The sequence below is a fragment of the Gopherus flavomarginatus genome, chromosome 25 (genome assembly GCF_025201925.1).
Source record: "Gopherus flavomarginatus isolate rGopFla2 chromosome 25, rGopFla2.mat.asm, whole genome shotgun sequence".
Lineage (NCBI taxonomy): Eukaryota > Metazoa > Chordata > Testudines > Testudinidae > Gopherus > Gopherus flavomarginatus.
In genome coordinates, this window is record NC_066641.1 from 5,961,024 (window position 1) to 5,976,259 (window position 15,236).

A 15,236-nucleotide genomic window follows, 5' to 3' on the forward strand; every position below is an offset into this window, starting at 1 on the left:
TGTCACTGTTCACAGTGGTTAGCATAAACATTTTTCATGTCACCATAACTTTTTGCAGGCATCATCTGTTATAATCTCATGTGTTCTATGGGTTTGTTCCCCGCAAGTTCACTCCAAGCTGAGCAAAGCTGAGTCTCGAACTAGGACACAGCATCTAAGATTGCACTTTCAGAAATGTGTATTTTGGCTGGATGTTTCCATTGTGAAATTGTTCTTAAAAGGTCTTGGTCAACAAATACTAGATTCTAAATACGTGCTGAGAAACCAGTTTTTTCTCCCCTATGTGACTGGAGTGAAACTCTGCTCTGGTGAGAGGGAAGCATTCACTGCAACAGAGACTTTGTACAAAGGATGCACAATGTGGTGATAATTTTGGATATTTATGCATTTTCTGAATCCCTGTGCTGGGAATCTATGTGGACTGGATGTGCACAAACGCATAGCTGAGGTGTTAAATCCCACCACATGACACAGCGCCTGCCTTCCTCTTGAAACCAAAATGGCTGTGGGGTAAAGAAGCAGGTCGCAAGTGAAAAGTTATTAGCTTGGTCTGTTCCTGGTCCCCAGTGGGCGCCCTGTGCATCACACCGTAGGACATGATCGGCAGCCAGTTCTGTAGAGCTAATCAAGAGGAGAGGTGCATTGGCAAAACTGTGGGGAAGCTGCCAGTCTCCCTGCCTGTGCTGTGTCTGGGGCCAGCCAGTTCTGTTCACATGTTTCTTTAACTGCAACCACCTGAGAGCTCAGTGATTTGAAACAGTGGTTCAGATGGCAGCACACTATGTAGCAGGTTCAGGTGCAGCCTCAGGGTTCGCTTGTCAGTGAATCAGGAATTCATTCTCAGGCCCCTTCTATACTGGGTGTATGTTAGCTGCACTGGTGCAAACCCTGCTGCAGGTGCCTACTGGTATACAGCAGAGTTCACACTGTGTACCTACATTAGAGGGTTGTGCTGGCATGGCTACATCAGTGTGTTCCACTAGTGCAAATTTCCCTTCTCTAGACAAGCTATCAGGCTGTCACTAAACTCTGTCCTTGCCAGCTACGCCAGGAGTTCATGAGGCCAGGATGTCATCTGTAGTGATGGAGAAAAGCCTGAGATAAAAGGGAGGGTGTTGAAATCCAAGAACTCCACTTACAAGACCTTTGTCTGTAAGGTCCCTATTGCAGGGAAGTGAAAGCCTGTAAGTGACTTGCCCAAAGTCGCACAGGAATTCTGTGGCAGAGTGGGGAACTGAACTCCGATCTCCTGAGTCCTAGGCTAGTTCCCTAACCACTGGGCCATCCTGCCTCTCCCGTTGAAACAAAGTGACTAAACAAATCTGGATGTGCTACTAATGATCCTTTCTCCCTTCCAATCAGGTATTTGCCACCTGAGTGTTTTGTAGTTGGAAAAGAACCTCCAAAGATTTCAAATAAAGTTGACGTCTGGTCAGTAGGTGTCATCTTCTACCAGTGTCTTTATGGCAGAAAGGTAAGGAAGGAAGCTAAACTCCCTCCTGCAGAACATCCTTTCCATTGCTTGCATATATTGGCCAAGCATGATGTCCAGTGTCTGAGGTCAAACCTTTGGGATTTGTCAATGTGCAGTGAGGGACACTCGGTGTGTTTCCACATATTAAGCAGGCAACCTACCTGAGGAGTAACAACTGTAGCAGTGTGGAAACACAGGGCAGAGAAACTCGTGTTGTAAGTTTGATGCCTTTGGAAGGGAAGAGTTGTGGAAGACTGGAGGTAGAAAATGATTGTCTTAATGATAAAGAGCCTGAATGTTTTAAGGTAGCCCAGGAAAGGAGACTAACCTAACCAATGAGAACACGTAGAATCATAGAATATCAGGGTTGGAAGGGACCTCAGGAGGTCATCTAATCCATCCCCCTGCTCAAAGCAGGACCAATCCCCAACTAAATCATGCCAGCCAGGGCTTTGTCAAGCCTGACCTTAAAAACTTCTAAGGAAGGAGATTCCACCACCTCCCTAGGTAACCCATTCCACTGCTTCACCACCCTCCTAGTGAAAAAGTTTTTTCCTAATATCCAGCCTAAACCTCCCCAACTAAAACTTGAGACCATTACTCCTTGTTCTGTCATCAGGTACCACTGAGAACAGTCTAGATCCATCCTCTTTGGAACCCCCTTTCAGGTAGTTGAAAACAGCTATCAAATCCCCCCTCACTCTTCTCTTCTGCAGACTAAACAATCCCAGTTCCCTCCTCATAAGTCATGTGCTCCAGCCCCCTAATCATTTTTGTTGCCCTTGGCTGGACTCTTTCCAGTTTTTCCATATCCTTCTTGTAGTGTGGGGCCCAAAACTGGACACAGTACTCCAGATGAGGCCTCACCAATGTCAAATAGAGGGGAATGATCACTCCCTCAGTCTGCTGGCAACGCTCCTACTTATACAGCCCAAAATGCCATTAGCCTTCTTGGCAACAAGGGCATGCTATTGACTTCCTGTCATTCCACTGGCGTTGATAAGCTGTTGGTAACTAAACATCCCATATGCACAGTTTGATGGATGTGCTGCTTTTGCTCAGTGTCTTAAGTCTGTGGTTCTCATCCAGGGGAATGCCTACCCCTGGGGGTACGCAGAGGTCTTCAAGGAGATTTATCAGATCATCTAGATATTTGCCTGGTTTTACAGCAGGCTATATAAAAGCACGAACGAAGTCAGTACAAACTAAAATTTCATACAATGACTTGTTTGTACTGCTCTATATACTACATGCTGAAATGTAAGAACAATATTTATATTCCAGTGTACACCTCTACCTCAATATAATGCTGTTCTCGGGAGCCAAAAAATCTTATCGTGTTATAGGTGAAACTGGGTTATACTGAACTTGCTTTGATCCACCGGCGTGCACAGCCCTTCCCCCCCCGAGCATTACTTTACCACATTCCATCTGAATTCGTGCTATATCGGGTCGTGTTTTATCGGGGTAGAGGTGTATTTTATAATTATATGGTGAAAATGAGAATGTAAGCAGTTTTTCAGTAATAGTGTGCTGTGACACACTTTTGTCTTTTTGTAAGCAAGTAGATTTTAAGTGAAGTGAAACTTGGGAATACCCAAGACAAATCAGACTCCTGAAAGGGGTATAGTAGTCTGGGAATTTTGAGAGCTGCTGCCTTAAGTCACATAGACACAATGGGCCAAGCAGGAGGAACTCCTGAAAATTTTGTTGGGAGATGGTCCTCTTACACCAGGGCTGAAACTGCAGATCTGTGAGCACATGGCATTCCCTCCCTTTTCTGAACTGGGGAGGCACTCTGGAGACTGTCACAACTCAGCCCCTTTGAATTTAAAATAAATCTGACTTAGCAGTCTTCTCAGCCAAATAGCTGGGGGACCTGCAGCACCCCTTCACGGCACTCCTCAGCAGCTTCCCTAGAGAAGATATTGAATTGGATAACTTCCCACCACAAAACAGCATGGTCAGAGGCTTCAGAAGACCCATTGTCAACTTTAATTGTCCCTCTTGTTTTGTAGCCGTTTGGCCACAACCAGTCACAACAGGACATTCTGCAGGAGAACACGATCCTTAAAGCCACTGAGGTGCAGTTCCCTCCAAAGCCAGTAGTCACCCCAGAAGCAAAGGTAAAATCTCTCTGCAGCGGGTCTGTGTCACTGCCTGACGTGCTGAATGGTCTAGGGGTTTTAAAAAACTCATTCTGGTTACTTAACACAGTAGTTAATCCATGAGTCTCACAATGGTCTGAGCCTTTACTCAGAAATAAGTGCCTTCCCTGGAACCACAAGAGCCACTCAGCTCTTCACAATGAATTGAGCTTGCAGCTGGTGTCCTTCTTATAATCTCAGGTCTCATCCATAGACACTGAACACCCTCAAGGCATTTTTTTGGAGTGATTTGCTCAGTGTCGTTGGCCCAAATTCCCCTTATTCTCCGCACTGTGCAGCGGTTGTCTGCCTGGTAGCAGCCCTCCTACCCCAGGGATGCCTGAATTTCATCGGTGCATAACTTGTTCAGTGGTTCAGGATCCTTTGGGATAAGAGAGACTTACAAATGGCAGATTTGTTTGTCCCTGTCAGAGCAGACTCCTGGCCTGCGAGAGATTTGCACGTGCGTGGGATAGAGTGTGCCTAAATTGTCCATGGCGCACTGGTCAGCAGGTTGAAATTGACCAGTAGTGGTCAGTGATCATTGATGTCACTGTCAACACATGGATAGATCTCTGGTTTGGAATGTGGCAGCAGGGAGAGGCACCCAGCAGAGAGTCTTATGCTTCCCTCATCACCACTGAGCAGTGATCCTATTTGTTTAATGTGCATTCATCAAGGAGTGACTGAAACTTGGCTAATATCGGGAGGAAAAAACAAGCTTGTTACACAAATAGGTTACTCCTAGCATGTTGTACTGGGAGATGGGAGACCTCAGTTCAAAGTGGGACTCTGGATTCTGGGTGTGTGTGTGTTCTGAACTGTTCGGGTTTCGGTGAGAGGCAGGCTTGCTTCCTCTCGCCCAAGGAACCATCCTGGTGTTCTGTGCTCAGAAGTCACCCACCCAGGAGATGGAGTTCTCACTGTAAAGCATCATTTGAGTTTAATTTGAAGTGGCCATCTACAGCTTTGTATTAACACACACTACAGCAAAACCGCTGCAGGACTCAAGTAATTATTCAAAACAGAACCCTGTGTTCACAAAAGTTCTGCACCCTTCATCTTCCTGGGAAACCTCAGACCTCCAGAATCCAACCAAACTGCTGCTGATGGCATTGTGTTAATTCTGTCTCTAGTGCTTGCATAGCAAAACTAGCCGGCAATTGGCACCATCCACTGAACTCCTGTCACCCCACATATGGTTCCTCCCTGCCCCAAAGCTAGGCATGAAGCACAATTTGGGAGAGGGAAGGAGTCATCACTGTCCATGCCGTCACTTAGTAAAGAATTTCAGTTCCCAGAGTTACTAGTCTGGGGCACAATTCACCAAAACTATTATAAATAAAACTCCCCCTAACTCCTTTAATCTCCTAACATTTGTTTGCCTTTTGGGCATTCGCAGGCATTTATCAGACGGTGCCTGGCCTACCGAAAGGAGGACCGGATAGATGTTCAGCAGCTAGCCTGTGACCCATACTTGCTCCCTCACATCCGCAAATCTGTATCCACGAGCAGCCCAGCTGGGGCTGCAATTGCATCAACCTCTGGATCATCCAATAACAGCTCTTCAAACTGAGAGACAGAATAATAGGCCAAAAACTGCTCGAGAAACCGACAGACTTTCAGAAACAGCTTTGGAATAGAGGAATCCGCAAGGGTCTCAAGAAACCTGTACCAGGTGCTTTTTTTCTCTTGCTTTTTTTTCCATCCATAGAGCATGACAACATCAATTCTCATCAAGGAAACCTTCAGCATCTTAGGCAAAGCCACGTGGATAGGAGAAGCTTGAGGTTTATTCAGTAAATGACCACAGAGGATGGCTGCTCTGAGCGAGGGGGGAAAAAATATGGTTCCATGTACTGTGAACTTCTGAACACGCAGACTTGGGGAATCCATGATGCAATGTGTGCTTCAGAGGAAGAATGTGGACTTTGGGGAAAAAAAGACTGGGCTAGTCCAGTGTTGATATTTAAACATTGTTCTTTTCTTTTCATAAAGTTTAGGTAACATCTCCTGAAAAAGCTAGAAGCACCAAGGTTCAGCTGGGGATGGTATGACTCTTTGCCCTTTGGAGGGGAAAAAGGTTAATCCTGCCTGTTCATGGCACTAGAGTTAGTGTTTTACCCCTGATTAATTTCAATTTTTTAAAGAAAAAGTAACAATTTTTTTGGAAGAAACGTTTTCTGGTCATAAAGTGAAACCCGTATTAGCAGGTACGTGGCAATGTTAACTCCACTGATGGTGCAGCTTTTCATTTCCTTGACATGGCCTCTTCCTTGTGATTTCCCCTTCTTGCGGGGAGGGCAGGGGAGATTCACAAAGGGAGGGGAGAGGAGGCCTCTGTCAATCTCTTGCCATCAGATTAATGTGCTGTTTGGAACCTTGTTGGGTTTTTTTACGGCTGCTTCACTGCTCACACACTTGACGGTTGTCCCTTTTTAATTTATTTGAAGCGTTGGGCTTTTAAAATAAAGATTGGTCTGTCCACATGATGCTCTCCAATCCTGTGAGTACAGTATCTGTTGACTAGTCAAGACCGGCAGCAAATGGGAGGGGAGTTCAGAAGCAAAGCTCAGTCTCTCTGACGTGACTTTTCTAGGCTCACGCAGTATTGTACATTTTGTTGTTAAACTTATTAAAACCTAAAGTTGAAGACTCGCAAGCTCTCTTCAGTTAGGTGATTTACTATGGAAACCGCTTTCTCCCTTGCTTACCATTTTTCTTTTAAACTCACTGATTTTTAGCTCTCTGATGTCGATGCCTCAAACAGATGATAACCCCTGGGGAAGCATGTTCTAAACGGAATGGGCTTCCTGATTATTTTTGTAATCCGTTTGAGGTGACCTCCACATTGAGGCAGAGGTGTCCAGCTGTGCAATAGGAGCTTGTTGTCTCCACCCTGCCCCTTTTCCCCCCAAAGGAAAGACTGAAAATCAAAAAAGTACAGTGCTTGGACATGTGGCAGCCAGATTGGAATGTTCCTAACATATGTGGCAAGAGTTTTTTGCCAGAAATATTTCAAGATGCAGCATCCAATAAAAAGATCTGTATTGGGAGGGGGAACTGAGCAGTATGTTACCACAACTTTAGGGTATTGTAAAAAAAAAAAAAATGTGCGTGGTGTAACCTTACTCATGCACAAAAATTCCCTTGTTTGTTGTGGATTGTTCTCTCTCTCTCTCTCTCTCTCTCTCTGCACAGCACCTTCTGGATTCCTTCTCTCACTATCATAGTGCATTTGTTCTCTTTGGCGTTCGGTACCTGAATGGAGTTCTCGTGGCTATCTGTTCTCCGCAGTGTGGATTCTGCGAGAACTGCCACTTGTTTGCCTTATTGTAAGCCATCCTCCACAGATGGCAGGGTTAGCCCATTCAGCAGCCAACGAGTCGTTGGTTGAAATACGAAGTAGCCTGTTGAAATTACACCGATAGCCTGGGGAAGTACAGAATTCTGCTGCAGCTTTAATTTTTTTAAATGATTCTTGGGCTTCAGTCTCTGATGCATTCATCTGCAGCTGCATTAAGGTGGTGTTGAAACTCTTGTTTTTAAATAAAACTACAGCTTTAAATCCTCAGCCACAGTCTTAGCCCTTTCCATTCCTGCTGTTCTCTTAGAAACAAACTATTTGGTAAGCAGCACTTGGACATCATGTTCAGCCTCCATCAGGGAAGTCAGATCTGACATCTCATCCTGTCTGCTGAAGTTGGTTATTTGGCCCCCATCCGTAGAGGGGAGAATTCTAAAAGGGCTCTTTGTATCCCAGCCTGGTTGTTTCTTGGACATAGAGTGTGCGCTATCTCTGTGGGTGTGATTAGTTTTGTGTCAGATGCATTTATTCCTGCTGTGTGACACCCAAAGGGGGCAGCATTAGCCTTTTCCAGTGCTACTTGCCATATCCAGTAAAGAACCCTGGTAGAATTCTAGCTGCCACATATTTTGTTGTTAATATGGGTTTCACTTCAAGTAACAGGCCCTTATTGCCACATGTGTTCATTTACTTAAAAAGGAAAAAAGTGTCTGAAGAATTTGTAACTTAAACCAGGCCGGACTGTTTTGGATCTACCCAACAGATGAGACATGGATATTAAAATAAGTTTTAAGAAACCGAATTGCTTGACTTTTTCGATCTTGCTGTTGGTCAGTGCTAGCTTGGGCTTTTTTCTGCCCTGGTCATATAGGGGTTGTAGTGATATGTTCTGGGGGGTGGGGGAAGGGATTATGTTCTCAGTGCCAGTTGGGTTCCATTCACACCAGCGGGAAGTAGCCAGCCATAGTTGCCAATACCGAACTGAGTCACTTGTGAGCCTTGCCTATTTATTGGCATTCCTGATTTCTAGATCCCAAGGATCAGGGCTGTGTAACACCAGGAAAAATTTCAGAGCCTGTCTTCTCTCAAACTATTTTATACGCAACTGCTACATTGCTAAACCAGTACGACAGACTGAAACCCCCCCCACCACCACCTTCTGATGAAAATTCTCACCAAAAATGAGGTCAGAATTACTTTGCAGCTTAAGGGACAAGGGTGGTGGTGGCTTGACATGGAACAAGTGACGACCAGAGAGAGCGTAAGGGCCCTGAAGAACTCTGCCTTTTGGATTGGTTAGTGCTGGGCTTGTCCACCTTAAAAACAATGGAAAACCAAAAACACAATACCTAGCCAACTACAGACGTCTAAGTACATTTCTGAACAAGCTGCCACAGTGTCGCAACTCACCTTCCCAGTTCTGCTTCATGAGGCCTTGGTGCCACCCGCCCACCAGAAAGAAGCTGATTTCTTCAAATGAGAACATGATACAGAGAAGGATTCATTCACTCTGCAGTGAACCCAGCCTATATTCTGTCTCCTTCACTGCAAGCTGAAGTAGGTTTCCAATTGAGCATTGCACACGGAACGGCAGCTCCTGTTATGCAAGGTCAGTCAGTTTTATGCTATGCCCACGTCTACAGTTTGCTGACCCATAACTGCATTTTCAAAGCTGATTGGCCCAGAGATGCTGTTCTGGCAGTGGGTCAGTATCCATATCAGATCCATTCAAATAGGACTTGTGTAGTGCATATATCTGTACAACAGGCTCATGCATTATGCTTAAAACCAAAGAGGGTGTTCACTAAGTTAGGGGTCTTTCCTGTTAATTGGTTTGTCTCATAAGCTGAATAGGAACCACATGTTATGTAATAAGAGAAGGTTAAGTCCTATCCCTGCCCCTGTTTAGATTACACTCCAGCAGGGGTGTGGTGCAAAAGAGCATATTCGCACGCACTCTGGGATACCTCAAGTTCGCTGTTGCTCATTATTTTTATTATGGCAGTACCTACAGCTGACCCATGGTCAGGATCCCATTGCAGTAAACACTGGACAAACATGGGAAGAGATTACGTTGGCAAGAAACAAAACCGAGGGAAGGAGAGAGGATGCGTAATCCCCATTTTAAAGGTGGGAAATGGAGGCACAGAATAAGCCCAGACTCTGATACTGTGCTTCTCGACAGTGGATCTCAAAGCACTATACAGAGATCAGTATGATCTCTATTCATTAACTCCATTAGGCTCCTTGGAAAAAACATTCCCAGCTGATGTGACCTGCCCAAGGGTCTTAGTCAGTGGAAGAGATAGGAAAATGAACCCAGCTCTCCTCTGTCCGAGCCACTGCCTGACCCCCATCTTCCTCCTGGTATGCACGCCTGAGCCGGCTGTGTCAATACAATGCAGTGATGCCATTTTATACAAAAGGAGAATGTTTGATTTTTTTTTTTTCCCTTGAAACCAATTTTCCATAAGTCAAATCTGCTTCCATGCTTCCCTCCGCAGTGCTGAGAGCGCTGATTCAGGCCGGCACTTAGCGGGGTAACAAGCTGTTCATGGAATCACGGGTGCAGAGTACAGAAAGGTCAAGTTACTGCCACAATTACACTGAACAGGGGTGAGCGGCCAAGCAAACACCATGAGCCTTTCCTTAAAAGGACAACACCCAGAAAAGGGGCATCTTGGAAAGGAAGCAACTAATGTTCCCACCAGCCCTTGACAGGATCAGTGTTTGGGATGGAGCTTTCTCACAATCATGTACCAAATGTGTTTGCGGGGGGGAGAAGAAACCCATCCGTTTCTGTTAATGGTCTTGGTAAGTAACACACAGCTCAGTGGCATGTCAAATCAGCTGAAGTGGACCTACGCTGCTCCAGCTACCTTAGCACTCATTTCCTTGATTATTTCAGACATCCTTGCTCCTTCTCCACTACATAGTCAGTAATCTGGAAATCTTCTCTTTCTTATTTACTGACAAACTCATCTTCAAACCTTTCTCTACTTCCACGCCTTGCTGTACCTGTGAGGAGTTCTTTGAGTGCTTGTTCATGTCCATTCCAATCAGGTGTGTGCGTGCACATGGCAGTCGGAAGACTTTTCCCATAGCAGCATCGATCGGGTCAGTGTGGGTACCCCCTGGAGTCATGCCTTCCTGGTGCTCAATATAGAGCCCTGCCAACTGGTCACTCTCTCAATTCCTTCTTACCACCAGTGACGGTTAGCTGGAACGTCCCATAGCTCTTGCTTAGCAAGCACCTCTGTCCGTTTCATCTGTTTATAGTTCTTCTGTAGTCAGTAGTAGTCGTTTTATAGTTGGTGTGTTGGGGGTCTCCCCACCCTTCCGACTTCCAGGAGCCGTGGTATGCCGCAGTCCCCGGGGTTCAAAAAGTGAGGTCTGCGCTAAGCGCATGCCAAAAAGTGACCCACGCACCACATGTTTAAGCTGCCTAGGTGAGGGCCACTGAAAGGACAGTTGCAGATTCTGCAGCATGTTTTGCCCCAGAATTTTGAAAGAGAGGGAGCAGCAGCTCAAAGTTGCAATCATGGAGGCAGCTCTGCGCCCCTACTCAGACCCAGGATCGGGAGAATCCCATGCCCAGCACCACCTCCTTGGTGCAGAGCTCCCTGGCGCCATCATCCTGGGTCCCAGTGCTAAGAAAGGACTCTTCTCAAGACTCTCGGTAATTTCATGGCCCCTCCCGAGTCCACTCGGCAGGAAGGCTCTGGTCTCAATCCCCGGTGCCTCAGAAGAAAAAGAAGCCAGGGAGAGATCGTTCTCCCCGGCCAAGTCTAAAGAGCCAACGACTGAGACACCCCAGTTGGGCCACAGCATATTGTCGCTGGTAAGGGTTGTATCGACTCCTGTCCCAGCGGGGCAGTTGAGTCTGGGCCCACCCTGCTCGCTGGAACCTAGGAGTCAGCAATTGCAGCTCCCATTGACCCCGCAGGCATTTGAGGCAGCTCAGGACTCTGACTACGCCTCACAGTGCCATTCTCACCTCCAATACCTCCTGCGGCACTGACAGCAACATCTGCAGCCCCAGCATTGGTGTCTTCAGTTCCAGCACCAAGGGGCACGGCACCGTCTGGGTCTTCCCCAGGATTCACATGACCCTTTGCAGACAATACAGAACCTTCCCTTTGAGAGTGGGACTCTGTTTTCCAAAAAGACGGATAAGTCTTCACAGCCTGAAGGACTCCAGAGCCACCCTCAAATCCTTGGCCCTTCACACCCCTTCCACACAGCAGAAACACTTCAGGCTGCAACCTCTGCCATGGTTCTTCCAAAAACAGAACTGCCAGGACGGTTCAAAGAGGAGGAATAAGAGTGGCAAGAAGAGGCCACACACATCCTCAGGCCAGGGCTCTGGCCAATCCAAGCCACCTTTTGTGCCCGAAACAGGCCTTTTGAAGGGGCGATCGAGGACGGTGTACTAGCACAAGGACTGGATCCACCCCACCTTACCTTTTTGTCCTGACTATCCCTTTTCTGTCCTGTGTGGTCCCGCATCGCATTGGACAGTTGGGTGCTTTCATGGTAGTGAGGGGATACTCCATCCAATCCTGTGCCCTCCCACCCTTTCACCCCTCTTCAGGGACTCCCCCCCTCACGAGCAACTCCTTGTACGGATGTGCACTCGCTCCTATTGCTAGGGGCAGTGGAAGAGGTTCCTTAAGAGCAGAAGGGCAAGGACTTCTATTCCCTGTATTTTCTAATACCAAAAGCCAACGGATGCTCAGGCCTGTTCTATACCTGCGGGAGCTCAACAGGTTCATAAAGAAACTCAAATTCCGCATGGTCTCGTTGGCCTCCATCGTCCCTTCCTGGAATCCAGGGGACTGGTATGCTGCCCGCAATTTTGAAGGATGTGTATTTTCATATTGCAATCATTCCGTCCCACAGAAGATACCTCAGGTTTGTGAACAACCACCACTGTCCTTTCACAGCCCTCCCGTTCGGGCTGTCAGCAGCACCTCAAGTGTTCACCAAGTGCATGGCAGTCATGGCCGCGTTCCTGCGCAGGCGGCCGGTACAGATGTTCCCATACCTCGACGATTGGCTTATCAAGGGCCACTCCAGGGTTAAAGTGAAGGCACAAGTCAACTTCATAAGAACAGTGTTCGACGAACTGGGTCTTCTCCTCAACGTGGGGAAATCCACTGTCCCCCTGGTTCAGCGGATAGAGTTCATAGGGGCGGTACTGGACTCGTCACAGGCCAGGGCATACGTCCTGGAAGCGAGGATTCAGGCCCTGGGCAACAACTTTTGAAGTTTCAGGCAGTTCCCACCACCACAGCAAGGAATTGTCTGAAACTTCTAGGACACATGGCCTCTTGTACCTATGTGGTGCAACACACCAGGCTCAGACTCCAGTCGTGACTAGCCTCGGTGTATCGGTTGGCTCAGTACAGTTTGGATGAGGTCGTGACTTTACCTAACCTGGACCTCAACTCCCTCCAGTGGTGGCTCGACTCGCAGGTAGTGTGTGCAGGGGTCCCCTTCACTGGTCCTCAGCCATTCCTCTTTCTAGTGACAGACGCATCAGCCTTGGGCTGGGGAGCACATCTGGGAGACCTCAGGACACGAGGCCTCTTGTCTCAGGCAGAACTCACTCTCCACATAAATGTCAGAGAGCTGAGAGCGGTGTGCCTGGCATGCCAGACTTCCAAGCCCACCTAGCAGGGAGATGTGTATCAGTCATGACAGACAACACCACGGGGAAGTTCTATATCAACAAATATGTGTGCACGCTCCTCTCCCCTGTGCCAGGAAGCCCTCGTGTTGTGGGACTTCTGCATAGAGCATTCAATACACCTGCAAGCATCGTACTTTCCTGGGGTACAGAATGAGTTGGCGGACTATCTCAGTAGGTTGTTCCATGGCCAGTAGTGGTCCTTACACCCAGACATCGTGAACACAATCTTCCAACAGTGGGACTTTCCCCAGGTAGACCTGTTCGCCATGTAGTGCAACGGGAAATGCCAGCAGTTGTGTTCCTTCCTGAATCACAGCCCAGGCTCCATCGCGGACGTGTTCCTCTTTCCAGGGGGAGGCCAGCTCCTCTACATGTTCCCTCCCTTCCCTCTTGTTCACAAGATGCTCCTCAACATACGGAGGGAAGAGGCTTCAGTGATATTGATAGCTCCAGCCTAGGCCCGCCAACACTGGTACACATCTCTCCTGGAAATGTCAGTGGAAGCCCCAGTCACCTTGCTGCTCCTCCCGGACTCAGCATCACGGCCGTCTCCAGCACCCGAACCTTGAGTTGTTGCACCTCACAGCATGGAAGATCCGTGACTGAACCCCATTAGTCTCCCGGTTAGACAAGCCCTTGGCGGTAGGAAACCCTCCACCAGGGCTACCTACCTAGCCAAGGGGAAGAGATTCTCAATCTGGTCGGCACAGCATCATTCCTCCCAGATGCTCACCTCTATACCACTTATACTGGACTACCTTCTCCATCTCAAGCAGCAGGGACTGTCCATGTCGTTAACAAGGGTTCATTGGGCTGCCATCCCTGCCTTCCATCCAGGGGTAGCGGGCTGGTTGGACTTTGCCATCCCTATGGTCAGCTGTTTCCTGAAAGGTCTCTGCAGGCTATGCTCGTAGGTCCAACAGCCGGTCTCAGCCTGGGACCTCAATCTGGTTCTTTTTCAGACTGACACAGCCGCCCTTTGAACCACTGGCGACGTGCTCCCTGCTCGCTTTCATATAAGGTTGCGTTTCTGGTAGCGATAACCTGAGCCTGGAGGGTGTCTGAGCTCAAGACCCTAACACCAGAACCTCCTTACACCGTGTTCTGTAAGGAAAAGGTTCAGCTCAGGCCACATCCAGCTTTCCTCCCGAAGGTTATCTCCCAGTTTCACATCAGTCAAGACCTCTTCCTTCCAGTGTTCTATCCTAAGCCGTACCCAAGCGGCAGGGAGCAGAGGGCTTCACTCACTGGATGTCTGCAGAGCGCTAGCCTTCTACATTGAGAGAATGAAACTGTTCAGAAAGTCCATTCAACTGTTTGTGGCTGTGGCAGACAGGATGAAAGGTCTTCCAGTCTCCTCCCAACGAGTTTTGTCGTGGATCATGTCCTGCATCTGGGAGCACTACACTCTGGCAGGAGTACCTGCTCCTCCACTCATGGTGCATTCCACCAAGGAACAGGCTTCTTCAGCAGCGTTCCTGGCGCAAGTTCCCACCCAGAAAATATGCAAAGCGAAGATGTGGTCCTCCATACGTACTTTCACTGTGCATCATGCAGTTACCCAGCAGGCCAGAGATGATGCAGCCTTGGTAGAGCATTGCTCCAATCGATGGCTAACTCCAACCCTGCCTCCATAACTTCAGCTTGGGAGTCATCTGATTGGAATGGACATGAACAAGGACTCGAAGAAAAAAGTTACTCACTTTCTCGTAACTGTTGTTCACATGGTGTTCGCATCCATTCCAATACTCATCCTCCTGCCTCTCTGTCGGGGTGGTGGGTCAGCAGGACCCTAGATTGGGCACCATGAAGTCACCTAGTGCTGTAAGCTGACCCTGTTCATCTCTGTGGGTTGACAACTCTGCAGCACAATGACCGTTTCAGACAATCATCGGGCAGAAAGATCCCTGGCTGTAACAGAGGATGTAAAGCGTAAAGATGGCTGTCCGACCTGGGACTAAAAAGGCAAATGCAGGAACTGATTGCTGAGCGATTCAGGGGGGAGATGGGGAAACTTGTTGGCCTTCTGCTCTGTCCTCCACAGTCTGGAGTGAGGCTTCTGTCTCGGCACCTGCCCCGCCCTGACGTTCATGTAAAATCCCGGTTCAAACAGAAATGGTGAATCCAGGCTAAGGTAGCAGTGGCCAAAAGTTGTTACCAGTTTGCAAGCTCTTTGACCTAGCCTATCCCTACAGCTGCTCCTGAGCGAGGAACAGAACCACAGCACCCTGCTTAGCCGCCGCCTTAGTCACGGTACAGAAGCGCCTAGACCCCTGATTAGGGCCCTTGATCTCATTATGCTGGGTGCACATACACAGTAACTGAGATGGGGGCTCCATTGTGCTAGGTGCTGTACACAGGGTGGGGTGCAATCAGCATTGGCCTGACTCTGCTCCCCCTGCAGTCAATGGTGAAAATCCCATTTGCTTCACTGGGAGCAGAATTAGGCCAACGCTGAGCACTTTGGAAAGCTCTCCCCATAGCGGGAGCCCATCCTTGCCCCCAAAGAGTTTCCTGGGAGGTGAAACTGAGGCACAGAGAGGACGTGACTTGCTCAAGGTCACCAAGTCAGACAGTGGCAGAGCTGGGAATAAAGCCCAGGTCTCCTGCCTT

General features: G+C 48.1%; 2 protein-coding genes across 6 annotated transcripts in view; both read left to right on the top strand.

Moving 5' to 3' along the window:
* Positions 1 to 7,162, top strand: part of TLK2 (tousled like kinase 2) — a 56,695-nt gene extending 49,533 nt beyond the window's left edge. For all 5 annotated transcript variants that reach the window (XM_050934939.1, XM_050934938.1, XM_050934941.1 and 2 more), the window contains 3 exons: positions 1,363 to 1,474; positions 3,493 to 3,600; positions 5,024 to 7,162. In XM_050934939.1, the coding sequence (XP_050790896.1) occupies positions 1,363 to 1,474; positions 3,493 to 3,600; positions 5,024 to 5,197 (394 nt within the window). In that variant the 3' untranslated portion in view covers positions 5,198 to 7,162. The remainder of the gene's footprint in view (positions 1 to 1,362; positions 1,475 to 3,492; positions 3,601 to 5,023) is intronic.
* A 932-nt stretch (positions 7,163 to 8,094) lies between these two features.
* MRC2 (mannose receptor C type 2) overlaps positions 8,095 to 15,236 on the top strand; it is a 126,622-nt gene continuing 119,480 nt past the window's right edge. Inside the window, exon 1 of the mRNA XM_050934892.1 lies at positions 8,095 to 8,537. Within this exon, the coding sequence (XP_050790849.1) occupies positions 8,531 to 8,537 (7 nt within the window). The 5' untranslated portion in view covers positions 8,095 to 8,530. The remainder of the gene's footprint in view (positions 8,538 to 15,236) is intronic.